Genomic DNA, 15,000 nt, shown 5'->3' with positions numbered 1-15,000 from the left:
TAAGTGCAAGTTAAAACTCTCCTATACAAGGCGAAAACCGTTTATCAACAACACCCAGAAACGCCGTCGGCTTCGCTGGGCCTGAGCTCATCTAAGATGGACTGATACAAAGTGGAAAAGTGTTCTGTGGTCTGACGAGTCCACATTTCAAATTGTTTTTGGAAACTGTGGACGTCGTGTCCTCCGGACCAAAGAGGAAAAGAACCATCCGGATTGTTATAGGCGCAAAGTTGAAAAGCCAGCATGTGTGATGGTATGGGGGTGTATTAGTGCCCAAGACATGGGTAACTTACACATCTGTGAAGGCGTCATTAATGCTGAAAGGTACATACAGGTTTTGGAGCAACATATGTTGCCATCCAAACAACGTTACCATGGACCTTGTATGTTGTTGCATACTGTTGATTCATACTGTATATTGTTGCATACTGTATGTCGTTGCATACTTTATATTGTTGCATACTGTATGTTGTTTCATACTTTATATTGTTGCATACTGTATGTTGTTGCATACTTTCTATTGTTGCATACTGTATGTTGTTTCATACTGTGTTTCATACTGTATATTGTTGCATACTGTATGTTGTTGCATACTTTATATTGTTGCATACTGTATGTTGTTGCATGCTGTATGTTGTTGCATACTTTATATTGTTGCATACTGTATGTTGTTTCATACTTTTATATTGTTGCATACTGTATGTTGTTTCATACTTTCTTTATATTGTTGCATACTGTATGTTGCATACTTTATATTGTTGCATACGTTATATTGTTGCATACTGTATGTTGTTTCATACTGTATATTGTTGCCTACTGTATATTGTTGCATACTTTATATTGTTGCATACTGTACGTTGTTGCATACTTTATATTGTTGCATACTTTATATTGTTGCATACTGTATGTTGTTTCATACTTTATATTGTTGCATATTGTATGTTGTTGCATGCTGTATGTTGTTGCATACTTTATATTGTTGCATACTGTATGTTGTTTCATACTGTATATTGTTGCATACTGTATATTGTTGCATACTGTATATTGTTGCATACTGTACGTTGTTGCATACTTTATATTGTTGCATACTTTATATTGTTGCATTCTGTATGTTGTTTCATACTGTATATTGTTGCATACTGTATGTTGTTTCATACTGTATATTGTTGCATACTGTATGTTGTTTCATACTGTATGTTGTTGCATACTGTATGTCCGCAGCCTCTGTAAAAGGGTCCTACTATCAAATCATATTTAGGAGGCTGCAATAAAGCTGAAACTAAGCCTTGTTGTTGTTGTGAAGACAACATATTAGATGTCATTAAAGGTGAAAAGTAGTTATTAAATGTGATGTCTGTGCTACAAATACATAAATGTGCTACAAATACATAACTGATGGTGCTACAAATACATATATGATGGTGTTAAAATACATACTGTGTGCTACAAATACATAGTGTAACTGTTGTCATGGGGAAGGCAGCACTTCCACATGACAACACTTTCTCATACTGTATTTACACCAATAAAACAACACAAATTGATGACATTTTTTACATAATGTGCATTTTTTCCAAAGTATAATGGCCAATATGTCCTAAAACTGCGATGTATATGAGGGGGACGGCGTGGCGCAGTTGGGAGAGTGGCCGTGCCAGCAACCTGAGGGTTCCTGGTTCAATCTCCAACTTTTACCAACCTCGTCACGCCATTGTGTCCTTGAGCAAGACACTTCACCCTTGCTCCTGATGGGTCCTGGTCAGCGTCTTGCATGGCAGCTCCCTCCATCAGTGTGTGAATGTGTGTGTGAATGTGGAAATAGTGTCAAAGCACTTTGAAGGTAGAAAAGAACTATACAAGTATAACCCATTGACCATTTATATACAGTATTGCCGCTTGTTCTTTGTCCTACCAAGGTTCTATGCACACTTCAAATATGTTTGATACTTCACATTAGTTCTGGGCCACAGAATGTCCATCTAAACCAAGTAGATGTTGGCCACACTAATGCTGATGTTGACATTTCACCTTTTCATGATCATTACATGATTACATTTTGGATCACTCATGTAACTATTAAATATTCAAATGATTCCCTTTTATTACGTAGAACAGTGTTTCACCTAGCTAGTACCACCTGCCTCTCCAACTACCACCATAATGTAGTGTAGTAGACCTAAGTATTCATTAAGAACCACCATAATGTAGTGTAGTAGACCTAAGTATTCATTAAGTACCACCATAATGTAGTGTAGTAGACCTAAGTATTCATTAAGTACCACCATAATGACCAGCAAGTAGTGTAGTAGACCCAAGTATTCATTAAGTACCACCATAATGTAGTGTAGTAGACCTAAGTATCCATTAAGTACCACCATAATGTAGTGTAGTAGACCCAAGTATTCATTAAGTACCACCATAATGACCAGCAAGTAGTGTAGTAGACCTAAGTAATCATTAAGTACCACCATAATGTTGTGTAGTAGACCCAAGTATTCATTAAGTACCACCATAATGTGGTGTAGTAGACCTAAGTATTCATTAAGTACCACCAAAATGACCAGCAAGTAGTGTAGTAGACCCAAGTATTCATTAAGTACCACCATAAGGTAGTGTAGTAGACCCAAGTATTCATTAAGTACCACCATAATGTCGTGTAGTAGACCTAAGTATTCATTAAGTACCACCATAATGACCAGCAAGTAGTGTAGTAGACCCAAGTATTCATTAAGTACCACCATAATGTAGTGTAGTAGACCTAAGTATTCATTACGTACCACCATAATGCAGTGTAGTAGACCTAAGTATTCATTAGGTACCACCATAATGTAGTGTAGTAGACCTAAGTATTCATTAAGTACCACCATAATGTGGTGTAGTAGACCTAAGTATTCATTAAGTACCACCATAATGTGGTGTAGTAGACCTAAGTATTCATTAAGTACCACCATAATGTAGTGTAGTAGACCTAAGTATTCATTAAATACCACCTAAATGACCAGCAAGTAGTGTAGTAGACCCAAGTATTCATTAAGTACCACCATAATGTAGTGTAGTAGACCTAAGTATTCATTAACTACCACCATAATGTAGTGTAGTAGACCTAAGTATTCATTAAGTACCACCATAATGTGGTGTAGTAGACCTAAGTGTTCATTAAGTACCACCAAAATGACCAGCAAGTAGTGTAGTAGACCCAAGTATTCATTAAGTACCACCATAATGTAGTGTAGTAGACCTAAGTATCCATTAAGTACCACCATAATATAGTGTAGTAGACCTAAGTATTCATTAAGTACCACCATAATGTAGTGTAGTAAACCTAAGTATTCATTAAGTACCACCATAATGTAGTGTAGTAGACCTAAGTATTCATTAAGTACCACCATAATGTAGTGTAGTAGACCTAAGTATTCATTAAGTACCACCATAATGTAGTGTAGTAGACCTAAGTATTCATTAAGTACCACCATAATGTAGTGTAGTAGACCTAAGTATTCATTAAGTACCACCATAATGTAGTGTAGTAGACCTAAGTATTCATTAAGTACCACCATAATGTAGTGTAGTAGGCCTAAGTATTCATTTAAAAAAGGCGCAGGTTTTATATTTAATATTTTAGGCCACTGTAAACGGGCTTCACGGTGGCAGAGGGGTTAGTGCATCTGCCTCACAATACGAAGGTCCTGAGTAGTCTTGGGTTCAATCCCGGGCTCGGGATCTTTCTGTGTGGAGTTTGCATGTTCTCCCCGTGACTGCGTGGGTTCCCTCCGGGTACTCCGGCTTCCTCCCACTTCCAAAGACATGCACCTGGGGATAAGTTGATTGGCAACACTAAATTGGCCCTAGTGTGTGAATGTTGTCTGTCTATCTGTGTTGGCCCTGCGATGAGGTGGCGACTTGTCCAGGGTGTACCCCGCCTTCCGCCCGATTGTAGCTGAGATAGGCTCCAGCACCCCCCGCGACCCCAAAGGGAATAAGCGGTAGAAAATGGATGGATGGAAGGCCACTGTAAACATTACACACATTTCGAACAGTAACACTGTGTTGGACTATAGGAACATAAAACCCTGTACTTGAATCAAGTGATTCTTTGGTGTACCACTAGATGGTGCCTCTGTAGCACGAGTAGCGACACCACTGCAGACTAAACAGTTGTAGTGACACCACCTCAGACTAAACAGTTGTAGCGACACCACTGCAGACTAAACAGTTGTAGCGACACCACTGCAGACTAAACAGTTGTAGCGACACCACTGCAGACCAAACATTTGTAGCGACACCACTGCAGACCAAACATTTGTAGCGACACCACTGCAGACTAAACAGTTGTAGCGACACCACTGCAGACTAAACAGTTGTAGCGACACCACTGCAGACTAAACAGTTGTAGTGACACCACCTCAGACTAAACAGTTGTAGCGACACCACTGCAGACTAAACAGTTGTAGCGACACCACTGCAGACTAAACAGTTGTAGCGACACCACTGCAGACTAAACAGTTGTAGCTACAGCCCTGCAGACTAAACAGTTGTAGCGACACCACTGCAGACTAAACAGTTGTAGCGACACAACTACAGACTAAACAGTTTTAGCGACACCACTGCAGACTAAACAGTTGTAGCGACACCACTGCAGACTAAACAGTTGAAGCAACACCACTGCAGACTAAACAGTTGTAGCGACACCACTGCAGACTAAACAGTTGTAGCGACACCACTGCAGACCAAACATTTGTAGCGACACCACTGCAGACCAAACATTTGTAGCGACACCACTGCAGACTAAACAGTTGTAGCGACACCACTGCAGTTAAAAACAGTTGTAGCGACATTACTGCAGACCAAACATTTGTAGCGACACCGCTGCAGACCAAACAGTTGTAGCGACACCACTGCAGACTAAACAGTTGTACCGACACCACTGCAGACTAAACAGTTGTAGCGACACCACTGCAGACTAAGCAGTTGTAGCGACACCACTGCAGACTAAGCAGTTGTAGCGACACCACTGCAGACCAAACATTTGTAGCGACACCACTGCAGACCAAACATTTGTAGCGACACCACTGCAGACTAAACAGTTGTAGCGACACCACTGCAGTTAAAAACAGTTGTAGCGACATTACTGCAGACCAAACATTTGTAGCGACACCGCTGCAGACCAAACAGTTGTAGCGACACCACTGCAGACTAAACAGTTGTAGCGACACCACTGCAGACTAAACAGTTGTAGCGACACCACTGCAGACTAAACAGTTGTAGCGACACCACTGCAGACTAAGCAGTTGTAGCGACACCACTGCAGACTAAGCAGTTGTAGCGACACCACTGCAGACTAAACAGTTGTAGCGACACCACTGCAGACTAAACAGTTGTAGCGACACCACTGCAGACTAAACAGTTGTAGCGACACCACTGCAGACTAAACAGTTGTAGCGACACCACTGCAGACTAAGCAGTTGTAGCGACACCACTGCAGACTAAGCAGTTGTAGCGACACCACTGCAGACTAAACAGTTGTAGCGACACCACTGCAGACTAAACAGTTGTAGCGACACCACTGCAGACTAAACAGTTGTAGCGACACCACTGCAGACCAAACATTTGTAGCGACACCACTGCAGACCAAACATTTGTAGCGACACCACTGCAGACTAAACAGTTGTAGCGACACCACTGCAGTTAAAAACAGTTGTAGCGACATTACTGCAGACCAAACATTTGTAGCGACACCGCTGCAGACCAAACAGTTGTAGCGACACCACTGCAGACTAAACAGTTGTAGCGACACCACTGCAGACTAAACAGTTGTAGCGACACCACTGCAGACTAAACAGTTGTAGCGACACCACTGCAGTTAAAAACAGTTGTAGCGACATTACTGCAGACTAAACATTTGTAGCGACACCACTGCAGACTAAACAGTTATAGCGACACCACCTCAGACTAAACAGTTGTAGCGACACCACTGCAGTTAAAAACAGTTGTAGTGACATTACTGCAGACTAAACATTAGTAGCGACACCACTGCAGACTAAACAGTTGTAGCGACACCACTGCAGACTAAACAGTTGTAGCGACACCACTGCAGACCAAACATTTGTAGCGACACCACTGCAGACCAAACATTTGTAGCGACACCACTGCAGACTAAACAGTTGTAGCGACACCACTGCAGTTAAAAACAGTTGTAGCGACATTACTGCAGACCAAACATTTGTAGCGACACCGCTGCAGACCAAACAGTTGTAGCGACACCACTGCAGACTAAACAGTTGTAGCGACACCACTGCAGACTAAACAGTTGTAGCGACACCACTGCAGACTAAACAGTTGTAGCGACACCACTGCAGACTAAGCAGTTGTAGCGACACCACTGCAGACTAAGCAGTTGTAGCGACACCACTGCAGACTAAGCAGTTGTAGCGACACCACTGCAGACCAAACATTTGTAGCGACACCACTGCAGACCAAACATTTGTAGCGACACCACTGCAGACTAAACAGTTGTAGCGACACCACTGCAGTTAAAAACAGTTGTAGCGACATTACTGCAGACCAAACATTTGTAGCGACACCGCTGCAGACCAAACAGTTGTAGCGACACCACTGCAGACTAAACAGTTGTAGCGACACCACTGCAGACTAAACAGTTGTAGCGACACCACTGCAGACTAAACAGTTGTAGCGACACCACTGCAGACTAAGCAGTTGTAGCGACACCACTGCAGACTAAGCAGTTGTAGCGACACCACTGCAGACTAAACAGTTGTAGCGACACCACTGCAGACTAAACAGTTGTAGCGACACCACTGCAGACTAAACAGTTGTAGCGACACCACTGCAGACTAAGCAGTTGTAGCGACACCACTGCAGACTAAGCAGTTGTAGCGACACCACTGCAGACTAAGCAGTTGTAGCGACACCACTGCAGACTAAACAGTTGTAGCGACACCACTGCAGACTAAACAGTTGTAGCGACACCACTGCAGACCAAACATTTGTAGCGACACCACTGCAGACCAAACATTTGTAGCGACACCACTGCAGACTAAACAGTTGTAGCGACACCACTGCAGTTAAAAACAGTTGTAGCGACATTACTGCAGACCAAACATTTGTAGCGACACCGCTGCAGACCAAACAGTTGTAGCGACACCACTGCAGACTAAACAGTTGTAGCGACACCACTGCAGACTAAACAGTTGTAGCGACACCACTGCAGACTAAACAGTTGTAGCGACACCACTGCAGACTAAGCAGTTGTAGCGACACCACTGCAGACTAAGCAGTTGTAGCGACACCACTGCAGACCAAACATTTGTAGCGACACCACTGCAGACCAAACATTTGTAGCGACACCACTGCAGACTAAACAGTTGTAGCGACACCACTGCAGTTAAAAACAGTTGTAGCGACATTACTGCAGACCAAACATTTGTAGCGACACCGCTGCAGACCAAACAGTTGTAGCGACACCACTGCAGACTAAACAGTTGTAGCGACACCACTGCAGACTAAACAGTTGTAGCGACACCACTGCAGACTAAACAGTTGTAGCGACACCACTGCAGACTAAGCAGTTGTAGCGACACCACTGCAGACTAAGCAGTTGTAGCGACACCACTGCAGACTAAACAGTTGTAGCGACACCACTGCAGACTAAACAGTTGTAGCGACACCACTGCAGACTAAACAGTTGTAGCGACACCACTGCAGACTAAACAGTTGTAGCGACACCACTGCAGACTAAGCAGTTGTAGCGACACCACTGCAGACTAAGCAGTTGTAGCGACACCACTGCAGACTAAACAGTTGTAGCGACACCACTGCAGACTAAGCAGTTGTAGCGACACCACTGCAGACTAAGCAGTTGTAGCGACACCACTGCAGACTAAGCAGTTGTAGCGACACCACTGCAGACTAAACAGTTGTAGCGACACCACTGCAGACTAAGCAGTTGTAGCGACACCACTGCAGACTAAACAGTTGTAGCGACACCACTGCAGACTAAGCAGTTGTAGCGACACCACTGCAGACTAAGCAGTTGTAGCGACACCACTGCAGACTAAACAGTTGTAGCGACACCACTGCAGACTAAGCAGTTGTAGCGACACCACTGCAGACTAAGCAGTTGTAGCGACACCACTGCAGACTAAGCAGTTGTAGCGACACCACTGCAGACTAAACAGTTGTAGCGACACCACTGCAGACTAAGCAGTTGTAGCGACACCACTGCAGACTAAACAGTTGTAGCGACACCACTGCAGACTAAACAGTTGTAGCGACACCACTGCAGACTAAACATTTGTAGCGACACCACTGCAGACTAAACAGTTGTAGCGACACCACTGCAGACTAAGCAGCACAGTATTGTAGTCCCTCGCCCCTCACAATGAATGGTCGTGGATCCTTCTTGATATGTCCTAATATGTCATCATCTGACCTGTTGCCTGCCGGGTGTCGCAGCGCTCCGCTCGGCGTCCTCGGCTCCGCTCCCCGGGGTTCCGCTCCCCCCCACTTCCGGCTCCGGCCCCGGCTCGGCGGCTCCATCCACCAGAGCCGCGTCCACCAGCTCCAGTTGTTGGCACCGGAGCAGCTCCAGCTCCAGCACGCCGGCCAGCGTCGCTTTGAGGCGCTCCCCGATGCGGACGCGCTCGCTTCCCGACCAGAGCGAGTTGACGCAGCCGCGACGCGCCGCCATCCTCCCGCCAACCGCCAGACCTCACTTTTAGCGAGAGAAGCGCGAAGTGGGCGTCCAGGCGGCGAGGGATTGCAACATGGCGGGGCCGCTTAATTCAGCCGAGTGGACGACGTGAGCAGTACGGATGCGAGCAGTATTAGCCCGCAAGTGACGTGCTGTGGTCGGTCATGTGTGTGTCGGGAGCGCCGGTCGCCATGGTGCCGCGCAGGCTCGCAATGAGGCGACGCAACCCGCGCACAACGTGGGAGCGCAGGGGGCGGGGCCAATACGCCTCCGCCGCTCTGCTATTGGCTGACAACTTTTTCAAAAAGATGTCCAACTTTGAGCGTCCGGTCCAGTCCCAAGATAACCAAACATTCCAGGAGAGTTCCCATAGAGATAGTGTGTCCGAACAAGTGACCTCATCACGGGGGTCTGTCTTTATGTTGCCACGGTCCTTTTGTGTGCCCGGCTCTGGTTTCTAGCGGACACTATTTGATGTGACACCCATTGTCAACATGGAGACCATAACACAGGCGGCAGGAGGCCCCAAAGCCGTCAAATAAGAGTTGAGTCCTGAGTGAAAATGTTTTTATTGACCCTCCACATGTTCTGAAAATGCAATTAATTCATTATTAATTGTATTTATATTATTCACATGTGAATAATGCTGTATAATAGACTGTATTTATGTTATTCACATGTGAATAATGCTGTATAATAGACTGTATTTATGTTATTCACATGTGAATAATGCTGTACGATAGACTTTATTTATATTATTCACATGTGAATAAAACTATAATAGACTATTTATGTTATTCACATGTGAATAATGCTGTATAATAGACTGTATTTATGTTATTCACATGTGAATAATGCTGTATAATTGACTGTGTTTATATTATTCACGTGAATAATGCTGTATAATAGACTGTATTTATGTTATTCACATATGAATAATGCTGTATAATAGACTGCATTTATATTATTCACATGTGAATAATGCTGTATAATAAACTGTATTTATATTATTCACATGTGAATAATGCTGTATAATAGACTGTATTTGTGTTATTCACATATGAATAATGCTGTATAATAGACTGTATTTATATTATTCACATGTGAATAATGCTGTATAATAAACTGTATTTATATTATTCACATGTGAATAATGCTGTATAATAGACTGTTTTTATATTAATCACATGTGAATAATGCTGTATAATAGACTGTATTTATGTTATTCACAAGTGAATAATGCTGTATAATAGACTTTATATTATTCACATGTGAATAATGCTGTATAATAGACTGTATTTATGTTATTCACATGTGACTAATGCTGTATAATAGACTGTATTTATGTTATTCACATGTGAATAATGCTGTATAATAGACTGTATTTATATTATTCACATGTGAATAATGCTGTATAATAGACTGTATTTGTATTATTCACATGTGAATAATGCTGTGTAATAGACTGTATTTATGTTATTCACATGTGAATAATGCTGTATAATAGACTGTACTTATATTATTCTCATGTGAATAATGCTGTATAATAGACTGTATTTATATTATTCACATGTGAATAATGCTGTGTAATAGACTGTATTTATGTTATTCACATGTGAATAATGCTGTGTAATAGACTGTATTTGTATTATTCCCATGTGAATAATGCTGTGTAATAGACTGTATTTATGTTATTCACATGTGTATAATGATGTATAATAGACTGTTTTTATATTATTCACATGTGAATAATGCTGTATAATAGACTGTATTTATATTATTCACATGTGAATAATGCTGTATAATAGACTGTATTTGTTATTCACAAGTGAATAATGCTATATAATAGACTTTATATTATTAACATGTGAATAATGCTGTATAATAGACTGTATTTATATTATTCACATGTGAATAATGCTGTATAATAGACTGTATTTATATTATTCCATGTGTATAATGCTGTATAATAGACTGTACTTATATTATTCACATGTGAATAATGCTGTATAATAGACTGTATTTATATTATTCACATGTGAATAATGCTGTATAATAGACTGTATTTATGTTATTCACATGTGAATAATGCTGTATAATAGACTGTATTTGTATTATTCACATGTGAATAATGCTGTGTAATAGACTGTATTTATGTTATTCACATGTGTATAATGCTGTATAATACACTGTATTTATATTATTCACATGTGAATAATAGACTGTATTTATGTTATTCACATGTGAATAATGCTGTATAATAGACTGTATTTATGTTATTCACAGGTGAATAATGCTGTATAATAGACTTTATATTATTCACATGTGAATAATGCTGTATAATAGACTGTATTTATGTTATTCACATGTGACTAATGCTGTATAATAGACTGTATTTATGTTATTCACATGTGAATAATGCTGTATAATAGACTGTATTTATATTATTCACATGTGAATAATGCTGTATAATAGACTGTATTTGTATTATTCACATGTGAATAATGCTGTGTAATAGACTGTATTTATGTTATTCACATGTGAATAATGCTGTATAATAGACTGTACTTATATTATTCTCATGTGAATAATGCTGTATAATAGACTTTATATTATTCACATGTGAATAATGCTGTATAATAGACTGTATTTATGTTATTCACATGTGAATAATGCTGTGTAATAGACTGTATTTATGTTATTCACATGTGAATAATGCTGTATAATAGACTGTACTTATATTATTCTCATGTGAATAATGCTGTATAATAGACTTTATATTATTCACATGTGAATAATGCTGTATAATAGACTGTATTTATGTTATTCACATGTGACTAATGCTGTATAATAGACTGTATTTATGTTATTCACATGTGAATAATGCTGTATAATAGACTGTATTTATATTATTCACATGTGAATAATGCTGTATAATAGACTGTATTTGTATTATTCACATGTGAATAATGCTGTGTAATAGACTGTATTTATGTTATTCACATGTGAATAATGCTGTATAATAGACTGTACTTATATTATTCTCATGTGAATAATGCTGTATAATAGACTATTTATATTATTCACATGTGAATAATGCTGTGTAATAGACTGTATTTATGTTATTCACATGTGAATAATGCTGTGTAATAGACTATTTGTTATTCACATGTGAATAATGCTGTGTAATAGACTGTATTTGTATTATTCCCATGTGAATAATGCTGTGTAATTGACTGTATTTATGTTATTCACATGTGTATAATGATGTATAATAGACTGTTTTTATATTATTCACATGTGAATAATGCTGTATAATAGACTGTATTTATATTATTCACATGTGAATAATGCTGTATAATAGACTGTATTTGTTATTCACAAGTGAATAATGCTGTATAATAGACTTTATATTATTAACATGTGAATAATGCTGTATAATAGACTGTATTTATATTATTCACATGTGAATAATGCTGTATAATAGACTGTATTTATATTATTCCCATGTGTATAATGCTGTATAATAGACTGTATTTATATTATTCACATGTGAATAATGCTGTATAATAGACTGTATTTATATTATTCACTTGTGAATAATGCTGTATAATAAACTGTATTTATGTTATTCACAAGTGAATAATGTTGTATAATAGACTTTATATTATTCACATGTGAATAATGCTGTATAATAGACAGGTATTTTTTACATGTGAATAATATAAATACAAAGTGTTTATTGTCTATTGTGAGCGAACTGTGGTGTTGAATTTCCCCCAGGTACTTTCTATTCTATTAATGAGGAATGTAATTTGACTTGGAAGACTGTGCTCTTTGTTCAATGTGGGAAATAAAGAAAAACGCAACAAGTAGGAGTGACATGGCCAACCATCGGAGCCCTCTTAGGGTGTCAGAAACAGGAGGTAAACATTAAAAAAAGACATCAAATACATTCAAAGAGGCTCCACTGGTTGCATCAGCGGCGCCATTTTTTCATACAGCTACAAAGTAAAACCATAAAATAACCACAGGTGGGTAGTAATGCCTGCCTGGGGATAGGTTGATTGGCAACACTAAATTGGCCCTAGTGTGTGAATGTTGTCTGTCTATCTGTGTTGGCCCTGCGATGAGGTGGCGACTTGTCCAGGGTGTACCCCGCCTTCCGCCCGATTGTAGCTGAGATAGGCTCCAGCGCCCCCCACGACCCCAAAAGGGACAAGCAGTAGAAAATGGATGGATGGATGGGTAGTAATGCCCTACATTTACATTTACGTTTACTGGGGCTCGGTTGGTGGAGCGGCCGAGCCAGCAACTTGAGGGTTCCAGGTTCGAACCCCGCTTCCGCCATCCTGGTCACTGCCGTTGTGTCCTCGGGCAAGACCTGCTCCCAGTGCCACCCACGCTGGCTTAAATGCAACTTAGATATTGGGTTTCACTATGTAAAGCGCTTTGAGTCACTAGAGAGAAGCGCTATATAAATATAATTCACTCAACTACTCCATTACATTTACTTAAGTAACTTTTTGGAAAAATTGTACTCATTTTAATATACATTGTTTTTACTTTTACTTGAATATTTTCAAGTAATTCCGTTGCATTGAGTTTCATTCCGATCGTTACATTTATTTATATCACAATTAGGGATGTCCGATAGTGGCTTTTTGCCGATATCCGATATTCCGATATTGTTCAATTCTTAATTACCGATACCGATATATACAGTCGTGGAATCAACACATTATTATGCCTAATTTGGACAACCAGGTATGGTGAAGATAAGGTCCGTTTAAAAAATTTTTAATAAAATAAAATAAGATAAATAAATTAAAAACATGTTCTTGAAAAAAAAAAAAGTAAAACAATATAAAAACAGTTACATAGAAACTAGTAATTAATGAATAAAATTAACTGTTAAAGGTTAGTACTATTAGTGGACCAGCAGCACGCACAATCATATCCCTTGCAGACTGTATTGATATATATTGTATAGAGATGTCCGATAATATCAGCCTGCCGATATTATCGGCCGATAAATGCTTTAAAATGTAATATCGGAAATTATCGGTATCGGTTTTTTTTTTTATCGGTGTCGTTTTTTTCGGTTTTTTTAATCAACATAAAAAACACAAGATACACTTACAATTAGTGCACCAACCCAAAAAACCTCCCTCCCCCATTTACACTCATTCACACAAAAGGGTTGTTTCTTTCTGTTATCAATATTCTGGTTCCTACATTATATATCAATACAGTCTGCAAGGGATACAGTCCGTAAGCACACATGATTGTGCGTGCTGCTGGTCCACTAATAGTACTAACCTTTAACAGTTAATTTTACTCATTTTCATTCATTACTAGTTTCTATGTAACTGTTTTTATACTGTTTTACTTTATTTTTTATTCAAGAAAATGTTTTTAATTTATTTATCTTATTTTATTTTATGAATTTTTTTAAAAAGGACCTTATCTTCACCATACCTGGTTGTCCAAATTAGGCATAATAATGTGTTAATTCCACGACTGTATATATCGGTATCGGTTGATATCGGCATCGGTAATTACAGAGTTGGACAATATCAGATATCGGCAAAAAGCCATTATCGGACATCCCTAGTAGGAACCAGAATATTAATAACAGAAAGAAACAACCCTTTTGAGTGTAAATGGGGGAGGGATGCTTTTTGGGTTGGTGCACTAATTGTAAGTGTATCTTGTGTTTTTATGTTGATTTAATAAAAAAAAAAAAATAATAATAATAATTTAAAATATATATATATATATATATATATATATATATATATATATATATATATATATATATATATATATATATATATATAAAACGATACCGATATTATCGGCCGATAAATGCTTTAAAACGTAATATCTTCTAGTATCGTTTTTTTATTATCGGTATCATTTTTATTTTTTTATTAAATCAACATAAAAACACAAGATACACTTACAATTAGATCACCAACCCAAAAAACCTCCCTCCCCCATTTACACTCATTCACACATCTCTAATCACAATTATTGATCATTACCGATGAAGGCTTGCAAAGACGTATTGTTGTATCAGCGACCGGCAGACAGTCACGTGACGCTGTTTAGCCAATCAAACGTACGCAGCAGTGACGTCTGATTCCATGTCACCAATCAAACACACACAAAGTACAGCTACAAGAAGCAGAAATATGTCAGTATTTTTGAAGTATATGACAAAATGGACCTACTTACTTGTTGAATAAGTGTCAGAATGATCCCAAAGAAGACACTTTCATTAG

The 15,000-nt window shown here is 39.1% G+C and overlaps 2 protein-coding genes across 4 annotated transcripts in view; one reads left to right on the top strand and one right to left on the bottom strand.

Annotated features, from left to right (window-relative positions):
* Nucleotides 1–8,895, bottom strand: part of LOC133577117 (uncharacterized) — a 24,117-nt gene extending 15,222 nt beyond the window's left edge. Inside the window, exon 1 of the mRNA XM_061930693.1 lies at nt 8,450–8,895. Within this exon, the coding sequence (XP_061786677.1) occupies nt 8,450–8,707 (258 nt within the window). The 5' untranslated portion in view covers nt 8,708–8,895. The remainder of the gene's footprint in view (nt 1–8,449) is intronic.
* The window catches only part of map1lc3cl (microtubule-associated protein 1 light chain 3 gamma, like), a 41,526-nt gene that overhangs the window by 3,649 nt on the left and 22,877 nt on the right, over nt 1–15,000 (top strand). The gene's annotated exons all lie outside the window — the stretch shown is intronic.

This window comes from Nerophis lumbriciformis, linkage group LG36 (assembly GCF_033978685.3).
Source record: "Nerophis lumbriciformis linkage group LG36, RoL_Nlum_v2.1, whole genome shotgun sequence".
Lineage (NCBI taxonomy): Eukaryota > Metazoa > Chordata > Actinopteri > Syngnathiformes > Syngnathidae > Nerophis > Nerophis lumbriciformis.
Note: the sequence above shows the minus strand (reverse complement) of the source record. Positions and strands in the feature narration are given on the sequence as shown.